Below are 18,243 nucleotides of genomic sequence, written 5' to 3'. Positions count from 1 at the left end.
CATACTGAGTGTTAAGCCCTGTGCTTGGCACTTGGATCAACAAAGGAGACAATGACCCTGCCCCTACTCTCAGGGACTATTCTTTCCTGTCCAGGGTCCAACAAAGCTCACCACCAGCCCCTGCCTTGGAGTGTCGATGAAAATCCCACTGCATTTAGCCAAGTTCCTTCCTTCTGTTTAGATTCCAGGTAACCTGAGGTCGTTAGTATGTGCACTCACAGAACATCAAATCTAATTAATCTTTTTTTTTTTTTTAATTAAACCCAGTTTAAAGATCAGGAGAGATAGGGAAAAACAAACCACCACCAATAACAACAAAAAAGGTAATGAAAAAAGCAGATGGTGGCGTTTAGGCGGTGGATTTTCAAACTCAACTGAATGTCTTGGTTCTCACAAGACCCTTTCTGCATTAATCAGTGCAGCTGGCCGACCGGCTCCTCCCCTAGTTCCTTTTGGGCCCTCTCCTGCAGGACTGTCCTTCCCATATTTCCCTACTCAAGCATGTCATTGTGAGCACTCACTGTACCTCACTCTACTGTGAGTGTCCAGGGACTCATGGAAGACTTTGGGAAAATGGAAGCCTTATTTCAGACCCAAGTTATGAGAGATGAATGATGGTTGGGTTGCCTGAATGGTACAGAGAAAATGGTGCATTTTATTTTTACCTCATTGTAGGTGCCAACTGAATTACAGTCTCCTGAGTTATTCAAACAGTCTCAAGACGGGTCATCCAGTATTTGCTTCTCAAATATTAAAAAGACAATAAATATTTGACTGATTGGTTACTTGTCACTGGTGTTTAAAAAATCTGCTATCAATAAGATTTAAGTGTCACTACTCTCCTATTTTTAAAGATTTTATGTATTCATTTGAGAGAGAGGGCGGGGGGGGGGAAGAGCGAGCATGAGTTGGGGGTGTAGAGCAGAGAGAGGAAGGAGCAGATTCCCCACTGGGCAGGGAGCAGGGAGCCCGACATAGGGCTGGATCCCAGGACCCTGAGAACATTAGCCAAACCGAAGGCAGGCACTTAACCAACTGAAACACCTAGGTACCCCAAAAGTCATCATTATGCAAAAATTAAAGTTACCTTAACTAAGAAATATGACATGGGGCCAGTGACTGCCTGTCTTAGGAAAGCTGATTAAAGAAAGGGAAGCAGACACTTTAACCATCAAAAAATGTCTCTGCCCTGTACCAAGTAATTAGAAAATAGTGGAGTTCCCATACCTGCTTAGTGAGGTAGAGTTTGGTTATAGGAGATCTCTTGATCTTAGATCTATACACATGAAGAAGCTGCCAAGGAGCCAGGAGCCAAAGGAAACCCAAAGGAATCCACACCAGAACAGTTTGCTCAAAACAAAGTGGCAGGTCCGCTTCTGGGCTATCCAAGAATGAAGAATTCTGGGGGACCAAAACAGAAAGATTGTTGAATATACTCATTTTTTGAAGACAGAAAACCCGTGTGAGGGAACCCTCCACTTCCACCCCTGTTCCCAAACAATTTTAATTCCGTTCTATATCCATAGCCAACCTGACCCTTTACCTAAATGCATTTTCCTATTAATCTCCTATGGATACAAAATCAACATTTAATGACAGTGACTTTTTGGGTCAATGCAACCTTTATGAACCTTTCGTTCACGAGCTACTCTAAGTAAACCTCACCACTGCATTTGCCAAGTTATGGGAAGAAGAGAGACAGACTATTCTTCAAATAGTTCCCTGGGATACAGGAACTTGTTCTTATTTTTGTTTCTAGCACTAATTATGCTCCCTGACAGATGTTCAAACATGCAGGCAGCAGGATGCTTTCCTCAGACTATGGCATTTCGCCTCCTCGGGCCAGAGGGCTTACAGTGATTGGAACCTAGGGGACCTTGGGCCTAAGAGCTGTAGAGCACCAGTAGAAGGAAGGCTCATCCCCAGCAAGTCTATACTAGTCTTTACATTATGCAATGGATAGAAATGTCTTGTGAAGTGAGGGTAGGGATTACCAGTTATTTCTTGAGTCTTTTGAGGGTAGATTTTTCTCTCCTCATAAACGTTTTTAAGTTATTTTTGTAGAGTTGTTCACACAGACTCTTTAAAACAAACATTGCGGCACCGTGACCAAGATGATCTGTCAGATATTCCCAGAGAGAATTCCCCAAAGATGGCCTAGTATGATCCTGGCCCCATTAAGCCCCACCTTCCTGTGGTAAACACGTCCCAGCCTTGAGGCCCTTGGGGCCCAGGTTCTTTCTAGGATGTGAAGAGTTAACCAACTGCTCTGCTATCTCATTCCCACTCTTCTTATCACTCCATAAAGTTACTTGACTTTAGAATTCAGAAGAATTCCCTAAGATATTTTAACCAATTTAACAAACCCTCCATGTGATTCTGATGCTAGACATTTGCAGACCACACTTACATAGAATCACTAAATCTAGGTTCCTTTTCATTTTCAATTCCACTAAGCCATTTGGTACTGTTGCTCACCCTGACTTGAAATTCTCTCCTCTAATTGTTCAAAAATTGTCTCAGTGCTCATGATGCCCAAATCTGTATCCCTGGCCTCACCTTCTACTCCATACCACTAACTGCCAGTCCCTCTAGAACTGTCTCCAGAGGATATTCATTTCTACATCAGCAAGACTCAACCTTGGGTCTTCTCTTCTTCCTCCCACCCCCCAAACTCCACAACAACAACTTTCCCTCCTAACATTGTTGAAAGCCTTTTCCCCATTTCTCTTCAGAGAACACAATTTTACGGCTAGCTAGTCTGAGAAGAGAGTCTGGGATACAATAAATATATGGTAGAGAATACATCCATTACCTCTTCCACACAGAATATCCTCTGGAGATACTAGGACATATCTTTTCTTAAGCCCCCCAACCCAAAACCTAAATAATAACAACAACAACAAACCCAAACCAAAAAACTCTGAGCTTTAGACCACCTGCCCATCTAACTCTTTTAGTTCTTATTGGTAGCAACTGAGGTTAATCTACTATTCTGAGTCTGAGAAGAGTCAACAGTGAAAATAAGTATTATTCCTCACCCAAAATGTAGAGTTGCAGAACTTCTCCAGCATGGTTCCTGGAGCGCTTGTGGAATGAAGACTCTCCTGTGACTCTTGTTTTTTATTTACTCTTTTCCTCAGAGAAACTGGACTGTAAGCAGCAATGCGTTATCTCCCATTCTGATGTTCTGATATTCCTAATAAAACCAGGTCTCCTGACCTTTCATCTTAACAGTTTACTCATTAACCTGACTCAGATGTTTATTTACAATATCCCAGTAGAGAGACACATGACTCAAGATTGAGGCACCCTAAGGGTAGGTAGACTCATCATTTCCCAAGTACCAGAAGCCTCTGTATGTATGGTCATAAAAGGAAACATTGAAAAATGTCAGCAGAGCTGGCGGACAACTCATGAGTGGAGGAGCCCATTCCTTCTCTTGAAGACATATGACCTAAAAAGAGAAGTATCACTGGAGGGGCAAGTACCCTTAAACATGCAGGTTCACATCCATTTTAAGTCCTTAGAATTTATAGGAATGTGAAATATCCTACTCCTTTGGATTTTAAGACCATAGAATTTAAGGGGTGCCTGGGTGGTGCAGTCTTGTGAGATCAGAATAGGCACCTGACTTTTGGTTTTGGCTCAGGTCGTGATCTCAGGGTCGTGGGATTGAGCCCCTTGTAGGGTTCCATGTTCAGCATGGAGTCTCCTTGAGATTCTAACTTTCTCTCTTTCCCTCTGCCCTTCCTGCTCATCAAGCTCGTCTCGCTCTAGAATAAATCAATCAATCTTTTAAAAAAGACCATAGAACATAAAATATACTTAAAAGTAGTATAGATTTTATTTCAAAAAGTCAAGTTCTAAAATAACATATATAGTGTGATACACACACACACACACACAAACACACTTGTTTATTTATTTATTTGATGCAATGAAATGTTAGCCTTAGCTGTTAAGATTGTGGGTGGATTTTGTTTTTGCTTGTCTATATCTTCTGATTTTTCCATAATCATTAGGTATTATGTAATAATATTTTAAAGTAAATATTGGTATTGTGGTAAAAAATACATGACATAAATTTTACCATTCCTAAAAGTATACAGTTCAGTAGTGTTAAGTATATTCACATTGTTGTGCAACCAATCTCCAGAAGTTGTTCATCTTGCCCAACTGAAACTCTAATACCCATTAGACAACTCCCCTTTACTCCCTCCTCTAGTAAAGCAAATGCTCTTTTAAAATCAGGTCACCCTAAATTAACGGCAGCCATACGCACACTGGCCAACATATTAAAGTGCAAATGCCATCATTTGGGGGATCATGTGAAACCATTTTGGTCACTAACACATAAAAACACTTCTTTGTCCTATGGTTATAGACAGACTATACCTACAGAGCATAATGTATACTTTAATGTATACATATATACATATATATTTCATGTGTACTTTAATGCCTGGCCTAAAGTTAACTATACCAAAGGTATAGTTAAACTTAAACTCACAAATGATAGTAACATTTACTCACTAGTACCAGTGGATATGTTGTGAATTATTAACATCTGAAAGATGTATAAGTTTTATTAGGACGTTCACTCAGTTCTCTTCTTATGAGAAGATAAGCACAAGATGAACTCCTACACTTTTCTATGTGCCTGTAACAGTGTTAAAATTGAGTTAGGCCTTAGGGTGTCCAGATATATTTGGATGGATACTGGCTACTATTTACCAAAAACAACATTTTCCAGTTACTCAATGTGCACATTCTAAACAATTCTTATGTAATCAGATGGCATCATCATACTTACCACATAAATGTATAAAAGCATGAATAAAACCCGGATAAAAACATGGTTTTTATGTGAGATGTTTCTTATGGATTTGTGATCATCCTCATACCTGTTATGTGCTTCCACTGTTGAACGTCAGAATGCTTACATGTTGTATGTCCATGATCCCCAGCTGACATTCAACTGATATTGTCTCAAAAAAAAAAAAAAAAAAAAAAGCAAAGCAAAGCAAAAGAAATCCTCATCGTTGAATCCATTCTTTGGGAAGCCACTTTGACCAAAGTGGGGAAATGAGAAATTCTGGCGAGAGAAACAAATAGTACACACTAGGCTGACCTAAAGCAGTGATACTAATAGTACACGGGCAGATACTGGATGACTGGTCACACATGCCCCATGGCCAAATTCCAACAAAAGCTTTTCAGAAAAGTCATAAAAATCTGAAATCGTTTTCCCTGGTGACCCAGCTGGCCTGCTCCACACCAGACTTTCCATACCGGCCTGTCTGATGTCCTCCAGCGAATTAGCTTAATCAGGAATAAACCTTCACTCTCTCCAGACTGTGTGTTTTCCTTCCTTCCTGTCTCCTTTTTATAAGTCCTGGCTTTTGCCTTTGTTTGTTGCCAATAGTGTAATGAAGATCTTCCTCAAGCAAGAAAAAACTAGCACACAAATGTTTAACTAAATGTCTGAGTTATTCCTTGAGAACCACGTCAGTCCTCTATCTTTCTAGCAGGTGGAGGATCTGCTGACTGCGCTTGTCTAGCAGGTAGTTGTGAAAGCAAATTGGCTGTGCTTGGAAATGTTCGTTGAGACCAAAGAGAGGACTTAATGAGTGGGATGGAGTGAGTGGAATTATTTTCTATAGATAAAATATAATCCCCCTATGTCTATTGCAAATAAGTGGAACAAAATAACTGATAGAAATTATAATCATGTTTTTAAACGAGCAGAAATTGCATTCATTTGTGCTTAAAACAATTTGAGTAGCCAAAAAAAAAAGAGATGGTGGAGGATCTAAATATTCATCAGAACAAATGCTGAGATTATTGGATATATACTGACATGGACAGAATAAACATATGATGTTATTAAAGGAAAAAAGAAGTGGGTGGGTCTGGCATGTAATGAGCTTGGCAGTTACCATTCCATCCTAACAAGTAAAATGCTGAGTAAACTGAAAAATCAACAATTCTTCTTGGATCAATAAGAGATGTGAGGTCACACAGCAAAATGCTGCTGCTAGATTGAAAAGACAGACAAGCCAATGCAGAGAATCACAACTTAATAGAACAAAACCCCATGAGCTAAAACCTCTACACAATCCAGTGCTGGGGTAAAGAATCCTGAACTATAATTGACCAATTGATAAGAGTCTAAAGTGTCTGACAGTTGTGGAGTCGCTGAGAGGTTTTTTTTTTTTTTTTTTTGAGCTGATATACTTATTGGCTTTGGCAACAAAAGTGCAACACAAATAGGCAAAGTCCTCCCGAAATATAATTAGTGTAGTCATCATTCATCCAGTTGATAATTTGTAGTAGAAATGTCATGTCAGGGGCGCCTGGGTGGCTCAGTGGATTAAGCCGCTGCCTTCGGCTCAGGTCATGATCTCAGGGTCCTGGGATCTAGTCCCGCATCGGGCTCTCTGCTCAGCAGGGAGCCTGCTTCCCTCTCTCTCTCTCTCTGGCTGCCTCTCTGTTTACTTGTGATTTCTCTCTGTCAAATAAATAAATAAATAAATCTTTAAAAAAAAAAAAAAAGAAATGTCATGTCATGCAGGTACATGAGCTATGACTGGCTTCCCACATCTGAACTTGGGTAAGTGCATGGGGGTAGACTCTGCTCTTGGAGCCACACTTGCAACGGTTCCGCCATTGTCTCTGCCAAGTCTATTGGGCAAGCGTGAAAGTACAAGCAGGACTCACTCTATAAATAAGCACCCCGAGGCAGGGAGTACTATTGACCTCTTCAAATATTTGTGCATTTTCCACAGCCATGAGAAATTCTTCTCATAAATCTTCAAAGTTTTCATATGGAGCTAAATCAAGGCAGTTAAAGCATTGTGAACTCTGGGAAGTTTTTCAGAACTCCAGTATTGCTCTATTGTGAACCACTGAAAACCACTGGGATAAAAGGGTGAGGCAAATTCATAGACAGGTACTTGGGATGTCCCTGTGACACACTGTGGTAACCAGAGACACTTCTTGTCAAGCGTCAGCAGCACAGCTTTCCAGAACCATGGAATGTCAGGAGGGTTTGGGCAGTAGCCTATCCCATAAATAGAATGTTGTCCCCAGTCATTCATGCCCACACTGCCAAGGTTGCACATCAGCAACTCCAGCAGCTCGTTTTCATCAAATATTTTAATCAAATCAATAGAAAGCAGTTCTGTAAATTGCTCCGAGGAGGTGTTCATTTGCTGCTGGACCCTGTTTATGAATCAGAACTGGGTGACTCAGTCTGCCTAATGACCAACTGAAGTCTCAGTCAAGTCTGAAAGATTAAAAAAACAAACAAAAACCCCCCAAAAAACAACCCAGGGGGACTCAGTCAGAGGGGAGATCCACCTTACAGACACTGCTGTGAGGTTTTCCTACAGGAGCTTTAGGAGGTTCTCACAGTGAATACTGGTGAAAATTCTCCTGCTTCTGGCAGGGGGAGAGCTGAAGCCATTTGAAATACACCAGAGCATTCTGTTCTTAACAAGGTCTACTCTCAGGAGATGCTCTTTAACCAGAATGTAACCTGTTGGGGTGTCATCAGAGCCTAACCAACCTGGGGGAAGAGAAATACCCAAATCCAGCTTATTCTACCCTTCTTGTTCCATCTAAGGGAGAGGGTTGGGAAGTCCTTGTGAAGTTCACAGTCCAGGGGCATAGGCTCACTAACAGCCTAATCAGAGGACCAGAGAACACTTCCTCTCCTTCCACACCTTACCACCACAGCACTCAAGGCCTATTTTCAGTGGTTCCTTTTTCCCAGTACAAGTCATCTATCAAGAAAAGTTTACGAGGCACACTAAAAGGCAAAAAATGGTTTGGAGGACAGAGCAAGAACCAGAACAGGATTCAGAAATGGCAGGGAAGTTGCTATGATCAGACTATGATTAATATACTAAAGGCTCTAATGGATGAAATAGACAACATACAAGAGCAGATGGGCAATGTAAGCAGAGATAGAAATTTAAAGAAAGAATTGAAATACCGGAGATAAAAAACACTGTAACAGAAAGGAAGATTGCCTTTAATGGGCTTACTGGTAGAGTGGACATAGCTCAGGAAAGAATCTCTGAGCTTGAGGATATCTCAATAGAGAATGCTAAAACTGGAAAGCGATGAGAAATTAGACTGAGAAACCACGTAATAGCTAAGAACTGTGGGACAACTACAAAATGTGTAGTGCAAAGAGATGAACAGAATTATGTAACCTGAGGGACAGCTTTATTGTCATGCCAAGAGGGTCCGCAGTCACTTCAGCACCTTAAACATTTGTATCAATGACTTACAGGCATTAAGATAACTCCCACGTAGTGAATCTCTATTATATGTCAACCTCACATATATCTCTTAAATAATGAATACATTTCTATGTTAGACACTAACAATTTTGTCTTCCTTAATCCTTATAATAATGCTATGAGATAGGTACTTTTATTACAATTTCACCAATTAGGAAACTGATGTTCACAAGGGTTAAGTAAATTATGATGATGAGGATGATGATGATGAAGAAGAATATTCTATAGCTGTATAGTAGAAACATTGTCAGGTGTCCTTCTACCCTTTTATGAGGTAGGGAACACTGGAAAAAAGATATATGTTCTGGGGAGAAGTTCTGACTAGATTTCCAAGATTTTATGATACAATGTATATGCAATTTATCATCAAAGACTAAAAGAGTGTGATGATTCCCTTTCCCTGAGGATACCCTGTAGGATTTCTTTAAATCAAGCTGTCTTAGTGCCCTGAAGATGTGATCTGTGTATGTCAATACATGCAAGTTTGCAGGGATGCTCCTATTCTATCAGACGAGTGTTCTGTGGACTCTCCTTTCGTGTTATCATTGATGTGTAAAGACCGTACTAAGAATGATTGCAGGATGGAAAGCAGTCAGGAAACCTAGATCCTGGCCTTCCCTCTGCTGGTCTTATGTAAAATGATCTCTCCTGAATCTCTTCTTAATAGTCTCTAAATGTCTTTTTTTTTTTTTTTTCCAAAATTTAATTAAATTAATTAATTTATTTCAGTTTTTCAGTGTTTCAAGATTCATTGATTATGTACCACACCCAGTGCTCCATGCAATACGTGCCCTCCTTAATACTGGTGCAAGGTGTGTACACTAAATTCGTTGGATAGAGATACTTCAGTTGGAAAGAACATTTGACCAGAATGACCTGGCAAAAAAAAAAAAAAAAGAAAAGAAAAATGCTGTATCATTTTTATTTAGTAAGTAGATGTTAAGTTGTAAATGATTACATTACATAATTTTGAAATATATGCAAAAGTTCAATGTTCAGGATAAGTAAAGAGTCATATACTTTAGTTAATGATTACAGATGAACTTAAGAAAGGTTTTAAAACAGATACTGGGATTTAAGTGGTAACAGTAAAAAGATTGCTTTTTCCTTCATATTTTAAAATGTGGTCTAGGAATTCGTGTTCCTATAGCAAAAACTAAAAACTATAATTATAAAGTAATAAGATGATTACTCCCCAATTCTCCCACCAAAGGTAATCTGTATATTTTTGTACTGCTAAAACAAAAATCTTTTTAGAATAACCAGAGACCAAGTAGGATGTACAGAAGATTAAATTGCACTAATTTTTAAAATACCATCATTTATTATAAACCTATACTCCTTTTAATTATTAAAACCTGAAATATAGCAAAACTCTTCCAGAAGAATAAACAAATTGCAAATAGATTTAAACAATGAATGAACTCATTGAATTAGACTTAAAGCCTCCCCAAAAAAGAGTCATCTACTAAAAAGTTTCATATAGTTTTAAAAAACAGTATATACTTTAAAAAATAGTAAATGTTACTGATGGTACAGAATAATGTTTCTAGTAAATTCAAAGGATAATCTTTTAACTTTTGAGAAGCTAGAGAGAAATAGGATGAATTGTTAAACGTTTTTTGGACAGCAGAATATTAGTATAGAAAAGAAGTAATTAAATTAGGTCTTTATTGCATCCCTTTCCATAATGTATATTCTTTTTTTTTCTTTTTTTAAATTTAAATTCAATTACCCCACTTATAGTACTTCATTAGTGTTTGATGTAGTGTTCAATGATTCATTAGTTGTCATAACATACATTCTTGGTAGGCCATAAGACAACAGAAAAAAATGGGCTGGCATAAAAAGATATACGGTAGAGAGAAAAATACTCTTCTGAGTCCTGGGATGGGGGGAGTGATACCCAAACATACAGAAATGTTTATATCACTTTTTTTTAATTTTCAAGAGAATTTTATAAAACAAATATTAATATGAAAGCAATCAAACAGGAAACATATCTGACAAAAATAGTAATTATCACACAGGAAATCACATAGCTTTACTAGCAATTAAATACAAGTAAATTATAAAAATTTCTGGAAGTATATACAAGGAATTGTTAAGGTTGCTTTCAGGAGAACTTGAGGACTGAAGGAAACAAGTGAAAATATATATAAGATGTTGAATTCTGTAAAACACTGGCTCCCTGAAAATAGCACCAAAGCAATCTGTTGATCAAAAGAAACTGTTGATAAGAAAAATCTGAAGTTATTCTTATCAAGGTAAGAGAAAGTACGAACATACATTGGCCTTCTTATTATGAAGTTTAAATTCATAATGCCAAAAGCATTCTTGTAATTTATGGTTGGACTATTATCGTTATTGGCAGTTCTGTGAATTGAGAGCATGAAGAGGGCCAAATTAGTGGGCCCAAGAAAATTTGCTGGATAAATACCTTTAAGTCTACTGTAAGACTGTAAAATGCATTTTTCTGTGTGTTTACATATGTCCACATATACATGTAGCAATTTTGGGAGAGAGCTTTTATTCACACTTGGTTTTTTTACTTATCATTTGGGGACATATTTGAGAAGGACTACCAAGTGGTTTCGCAAAAAGAGTTTGAAGAGGCTCGTATTTTATTTAAAGGAAAAATGTATGATTTCAATCATATAATGTCAACTTTAAATTCTTTTACTGTTGAGGCTGCATCTATAGAACAGGAGTGACAGTGCTGGACAGAGGCTAAATAAATAAAATCTGCCATTCTCATAATAATGACTTTTGACATGACAGGCAACTGTTTCCCTTTGATCTATAAAAATGGAAGGGCTATCTCTTTGGCATCATGTGAATGGACCCTTGTGAGTGGGTTGAAAGATTCCAAATAGGATGGCTTTATAAACGCCTTATCTTCACAGAAACAATAACGGACTACTTCAAAGTATGTAAACACAGAGAGAAATGACATACATAAAATATAACAAGATAAAATATATGAATGAAGAAAAAAGGATAGAAAAAGATGAAACAAAGGACAAACACGTTGCACAAAATTCATTCAATATTATCTTGTCCACTTGCCATAAGTGGGATGCAAATTTAACTCTGAGGTTCCTCCATGTAGATTAAAGGAGAAAAATGTACTTAATAACCGTATTAGCTATAACTCTTTTGCTTACAAGTGTTAGATCCAAATCAAACTTTTATTTTTTAAAAAAGGAAATGTATTTGCTCATCTAATAGAAAAGACCATCAATGGAACTACCTTTAGGCATAGATGGTCCAGAGAGTCAAACAATGTCCTCAGGACATTGACCTCTGTGTTAGTTTCATTTTCAAACTTGATGGCAAAGATGACTACAAAAGCTCTAGGCTTACAGGGTTGTTACAGCCTGTAATCCTAAAGTAAGGAGAACATCTCTTTTCTCAGAGCTCCGGAAAAAAATCCTTGGTAAGATTCTGAATGGTCCTTGTGTTCTGTCTGGATCAATCCTGTGGACAAAAGAATGAGGCATTCATTCCACTGGCCAGCCTCGGTCATGTGCCTTCTTCCACGTGCAGGGGAGGTGTAACTATATGATTGGCAATCTCACCAGGAAAGTATCATCTTTCCAGGGTAGCTTCAGAAAGGAAGAGTTAGGCAGACAAGAAAATAATGTCTTGATAGTGACATGATTCCATATACATAAAATATGAACAAATTATTTGTTTAGAAGTCCAACTACTCTTCAGACTAACACAGAGGAAAAAAGTCTCCTCCAGGGCCTCAACAACACACCTATATGATTATTTTATACAATTATTTTCTATCACATCTCCAATATAAACCAGTGGCATAATGCCAACATGGTTCGAAATTTTTTTTAAAAAGTTCTATGAGGGATCAGAGTAACACAATCCAAATATGTCATTTTTGTACTTTTACCCAGGGATGAAACTTAGCATCTATACAGGAAGATGGAATGTGTATTCCTCAGGTGTCTTGGCCACAACTTTTGGTGGCAGGTACAGGAAGCCATTCAACCTAGTGTAGCCAGCTTATCAAGATGCAAACTAAACAGAAAATGAACTAGAGATATTTGGCTTCCACCATTTTCCTCAATCATACTGTATCAAACCTCCTTCCCTTGACCACCTCTCAGGCAGATCCCACAGCTTTTTGGTCTTCTTCAGGCATTAAAATAAGGTAATCGAATCTGAAACTCGCATTTTAGAAAGACAGCTTTACTGAGTTATAAATTATATGCAATTCACCCACTTAAAGCGTACAATTCAATGGTTATGCTACCTCAATGTGTTCAATTTTGGAGCATTATCATCGCCCACAAAACAATCACGCATTCATTTTAAAGCCACCCTCTTTCCTTGGCTCGATGACTTCAGTGACTGCCAAGGAGAGAGAGTCATTCCTTCTATCATTTTTTCCTTGTTATTGAATCCCTTGCCATCTGATTTCCAGGATTGGGGCTGGGATGTGAGGACTGAAGGAAAGAGACAAAGGTAATTTTACTGAGCTGATAGGGTGACTGAACTTTCCCAGTTTGGCAATAAGGAGATCCCCTTATTTCACAATGGGACTTTCCAATGCGAAAGTTGGAAAATTCCAAGCCACTCTAGGAGCTGCTGGTGTTTGTAGTTCACTCTTGCGTCATCAGCGGCTAACCTCACTTTGTTACAGCTGCTTTGCAAGGAGTCGAGCTCTTCCTTGAGGCACATTGGCGGCCTCCAAACTGCCATTCCTGACATAGGTTGTGCACTCTGGATGACCTCTTCCCCTCTCAAATTCTTTCAGTCCTACACTCTCCCACTGCTAGTATTATTGTTTGTTCACTGGATTAAGTTGATGACCACCAGATAGCTCCATTATAACGTTAAGTGCTACTCATGTGAGTAGCAAATAATCTATGGGATATTCAGCTCCTACTCAGCCTTTTACCTGATGGTTTTAGTATTGGTGGTCTTTAACTGATTTTTCATTAAGGATGGCAAAAGGGTTACGCTCTAATTCCAGAAGATGAATGATGGTGTTAATGAACATTTGGATACAACTTTTCGTGTGAACCTGTTTTCATTTCTCTTGGGTATATACCTACGCATAGAATTGCTGTTACATATGAAAACTCTATGTTTAACATTTCAAGAACCCCCCAGACTATTTTACAAAACAGCTTCATCATTTTGAATTCCCACCAGCAACTAGAACCATAAGTTCTAGTTGCTTCACATGCTTGCCAACACTTGGTATGGTCAGTCTTTTCCATTATAGTCATTCTTGCAGGTGTAAAGTGGTCTCTCTGGGGTTTTGACTTGGATTTCCCTAAAGATTAATGACACTGTGCATCTTGTCATGTACTTGTTTGTTGGTCTACTTTGTGCTTTCTTTGGTGAAATGTCTATACAAACCCTTAGCCCATTTTAAAATTGGGTTGTCTTATTGTTGAACTGTAAGTACTTTTTTAATATTGTGGATAAGCCCTCTATCAGATACGATTTGCAAATGTTTTCTCCCATTCTGTGGGTTGTCTTTTCACTTTTTTTAAAATTTATTTTTTATTTATTTTCGGCATAACAGTATTCATTATTTTTGCACCACACCCAGTGCTCCATGCAATCCATGCCCTCTATAATACCCACCACCTGGTACCCCAACCTCCCACTCACCCATCAATTCAAACCCCTCAGACTGTTTTTCAGAGTCCATAGTCTCTCGTGGTTCACCTCCCCCTCCAACTTCCCCCAACTCCCTTCTCTCCATCTCCCCATGTCCTCCATGCCATTTGTTATACTCCACAAATAAGTGAAACCATATGATAATTGATTCCTCTCTGCTCACTTTTTAAAAAAAAGAATTTATTTATTTATTTGACAGACAGAGATCACAAGTAGGCAGAGAGGCAGGAAGAGGGGGAGAGGGGGAAGCAGGCCCTCAGGCAAGCAGAGAGCCCAATGTGGGGCTCAATCCCAGGACCCTGGGATCATGACCTGAGCCACCCAGGAGCCCCTCTTTTCACTTTAAAAAAAAAATTAAAAAAAATTTTTTTAAAGATTTTATTTACTTATTTGACAGAGAGAGACACAGTGAGAAAGAGAACACAAGTAGAGAGAGAGGGAGAGGGAGAAGAAAGCTTCCCTCCAGGCAGGGAGCCCAGTGCAGGGCTTGATCCCAGGACCCCAAAATCATGACCTGAGCTGAGCCATCCCAGGCGCCCCATCTTTTCACTTTCTTGATGTTATCCTTTAAGCACAAGTTTTCAATTTTGATAAAGTCCAATTTACCCATTTTTTTTTCTTATGTCATTTGTGCTTTTCTTATGTCATTTGTACTTTGCCTAACCCAAGATCACAAAGATTTATTCCTGTTTCTTTCTCAGAATTTTATGTTTTAGTTCTTTTATTTAGGTCTATGATGCATTTGAGTTAATTCTGGTACTTGATGTGAAGTAAGGTCCAACTTCATTCTTTTGCATGTGGTTATCCAGTTGTCCCATCACCATTTGTTAAAAAGACCTTTCACCAGTGAATTGTTTTGGCACCCTTGTCAAGAATCTATTGACTGTTAAGAGTTTATTCCTGGACTCTCAATTCTATTGCATTAAGTTATATATTCATCTTTATGTCTGTACCACATTATCTTAATTACTGCAGCTTTGCAGTAGGTTTTTAAATGTAAGTCTTCCAACTTTGTTCTTCTTTTACAAGACTGATTAATCTGGGTCTCTTGTATTTCCAGATAAATTTTAGGATCAGCTTGTTAATCTCTGCAAAAAACACAGCTGGAATTTTGAGAGATTGTACTGAATTTGTAGACCAATTGGAGAGTATTTCCTATCTTAACAATACTGTCTTCCAATTTACAAATATGGGATTTTTGTTGTTTTGTTTTTAGGATAGGGAGAGGTAGAGGGGTAGAGGGAGACCCCCAGGAGGGGTAGAGGGAGAGAGCTAATCTCTACACCCAGTGCAAGGACCATCTTGGGGCTCGAGCTCACAACTGAGATCCTAACCTGAGCTGAAATCAAGAGCTGAACACTTAATTGACTGAAACACCCAGGTACCCTGGGATGTCTTTTATTTATGTTAGGTCTGCTTAAATTTCTTTCAACAATGCTTTGTAGTTTTAAGGGTACAGTCTAGTACTTCTTTAAATTTATTCCTAAGCATTTTCTTTTTTTGATAATACTATTATAAATAAAATTGTTATCTTAATTGCATTTTAAGATTGTTAATTGCTGGTGTATAGCGATACAACTGATTTTGTATATTGACTTCATATCCTGCAAACTTGAACTCAAATTTAACTTTTTGTATTTTTTTACCTTAGAATATCTACATACAAGATCATGTCACTAAAAACAGTGTTTTGCTTCTTCCTGTCCAATCTGTATGCTTTTTATTTCTTTTTCTTGTCTAATAGCCCTCACCAGAACCTTCTGTACAACGTTGAATAGGAATGGTGAACGTGAACATCTTATTTCCTTTTTTTGTTGTTGTTTTATCTTACTTGTTTACTTGAGAGAGAGAGAGAGCAGGAGAGGGGACAGGTCAGAAGGAGAAGGAGACTCCCTGCTGAGCAGGGAGCACGATGCGGGACTCGATCCTGGGACTCCAGCATCATGACCTGAGCCGAAGGCAGTCACTCAACCACTGAGCCACCCAGCCACCCCTTATTTCTTATTTTAAGTAAAATATTAAGTATGATGTTAGTTGTGTGTTTTTGTTTTGTTGAAGATACTCCTTATAAGGGTGAGGAAGTTCCCTCTATTCCAAGTTTGCTGAGTGTTTTTATTATGAAAGGATGTTGAATTTTGTCGAATGCTTTTTCTGTGTTGAGTAGTTTGTGTGATTTTTACGGCTTATTCTATCAACGTGGTGTTTGACTTCTGATGTTAAACTAGCATTGCATTGCTAGTATAAATCCTACTTGGTAATAGTGTATAATAACTTTTATGTTGCTGCATTCAGTTTACAGAACAAAGAAAAGAGTGAATTTGGAGGGGTAAACCAAAAATACCCAGCATAGTTACCAAAGATAGTGATATAGTCAGGACCACCAACCCAGCACTCTTTTCCCACTAGCAAGGTAATCAATACTGAGTATATAACTTGATGAGTGCAATGAGAGATATATAAAAATACAAAGACGTGGTCCTTTAGCCTTCAAAATACTTATAATATTGTTGAGAGGAAACTTCTACGTATGAAATAATCAGTAAATATTTAAAAACAGGACTAAAGTGTAGAAAAATAAAATCAAGGTAGGAATTACCTTATATTTCTTTTATATTCACAAAGTAGAAGGCAAAGTGTTAGCTTCAATACTCAATGCCTACATTCCTGGGAAGGGCTTTTGAACTATCAAAGACTGATACTAGAAAGCGAAATTAGAAGAAAAGAACTGGGGTGCCTGCCTCAGTCGGTTAAGCGTCTGCCTTCGGTCAGGTTGTGGTCCTGGGGTCCTGGGGTCCTGGGATTGAGCCCTGCATCGGGCTCCCTGCTCAGCGTGGAGCCTCCTTCTCCTTCTCCCTCTGCTGCATGCTCTCCCTCTCAAATTGAAAAAACAAAACAAAACAAAACTTTAGAAGAAAAGAACACTCAATGTGTACTCACTATGTATTTGGTGTTTGAATATATCATTTAACCAGGAACCATGGTTTAGTTATTATTCCTGAATTACAAATGAGGGACTTAATATTCAAAATATTAGATCAACTTTCTCATGCTTAAACTGGAACTAGGATATCCAAGATATGTCTGATTTTCCTAGGAGTATTGCTCTCTGTAGCACATCCACATGCCAGAAACATCTTAAAGCAGAAGACCTGAAGGTTAATAGCCTAGCAGTCAAGTCTCATAAACAATATTGTTTTTGTTAAAGTTTGAGCAATTCATCCTACCTCTCACATCCCTAGTTAATCTGTATTTATAAAAATGAGATGATAACATGACTTGCTGTTGTCTTTGGAAGATCATACGGTAAAGTCCAAGCATGGGGGAGGGCCGGGCCAAAACACTAAATATGATTATGTGTGTGTGTGTGTGTGTGTGTGAGATACTTATATTATCTGTATCTATAACATTTAAAGTCAATAATGAAAACTATTTTTTGAAATATTTATTATCTTTACTAATAGTCTGAACAACCAAGAAAAGAAATAACTGAGGTCATTGTTGGTTTTTATTTTTATTTTTTAAGATTTTATTTATTTATTTGACAGACAGAGATTACAAGTAGGCGGAGAGGCAGGCAGAGAGGAGGAAGCAGGCTCCCTGCTGAGCAGAGAGCCCCATATGAGGCTTGATCCCAGGACTCCGGGATCATGACCTGTGGGGAAGGCAGACTTTAACCCACTGAACCACCCAGGCACCCCACATTGTTGGTTTTTAATAGTTTGCCTCTCCTTTTTCTTAAATTACCCAGCAAATATTCCACATTGAAATTATACCTGAAAAAGTTGGGAAAGAATATAAGTTTTAAAAGTGAGGTAAGGGACTCATGTGAATAAAGGCAAAGCTCCTGCTATACACAATCATTAGTACCCAAGTCTATGCACACTATTCATAGAGACCACACTACTAACTTTCTAAGGGCAAGCTCTTCATATTATTCTTCAGTTACTCTCTTAAAATAGAAACAACAGTTCTATTACCAGTGTGTTGTTAATATAAAATGAGATTATAAATATGAAAGTGATAGATAAAGCTAGTGATGAACTTCACAATTTGGGACCCACTCCAGGAAAAGCCTCTTTCATCACTAGAATCCATTCTCCCTATCTGTGGCCTCAGTTGAAAGAAACAGCTATTTTGCTAACATCAATAACCTCCCCAATTATTACTATAGGTCTTTGTAAATTGTTAGATGAACCTTGTGGCTAAGTCACTTCTCCATCTGGGACTAGAGGAAGAAGTAATCTGGTAAATACTAGAGATAGCTTTTGCC

The 18,243-nt window shown here is 38.3% G+C and overlaps 1 protein-coding gene across 3 annotated transcripts in view; it reads right to left on the bottom strand.

Annotated features, from left to right (window-relative positions):
- Positions 1-3,179, bottom strand: part of ABCC2 (ATP binding cassette subfamily C member 2) — a 75,738-nt gene extending 72,559 nt beyond the window's left edge. For all 3 annotated transcript variants that reach the window (XM_082722269.1, XM_082722270.1, XM_082722271.1), the window contains exons 1-2: positions 3,042-3,179; positions 1,228-1,401 (exon numbers count right to left, since the gene is read on the bottom strand). In XM_082722269.1, the coding sequence (XP_082578395.1) occupies positions 1,228-1,401; positions 3,042-3,074 (207 nt within the window). In that variant the 5' untranslated portion in view covers positions 3,075-3,179. The remainder of the gene's footprint in view (positions 1-1,227; positions 1,402-3,041) is intronic.
- Between the last annotated feature and the right edge of the window lie 15,064 nt (positions 3,180-18,243).

Source organism: Mustela nivalis, assembly GCF_964662115.1.
Source record: "Mustela nivalis genome assembly, chromosome: 2".
NCBI lineage: Eukaryota > Metazoa > Chordata > Mammalia > Carnivora > Mustelidae > Mustela > Mustela nivalis.
Note: the sequence above shows the minus strand (reverse complement) of the source record. Positions and strands in the feature narration are given on the sequence as shown.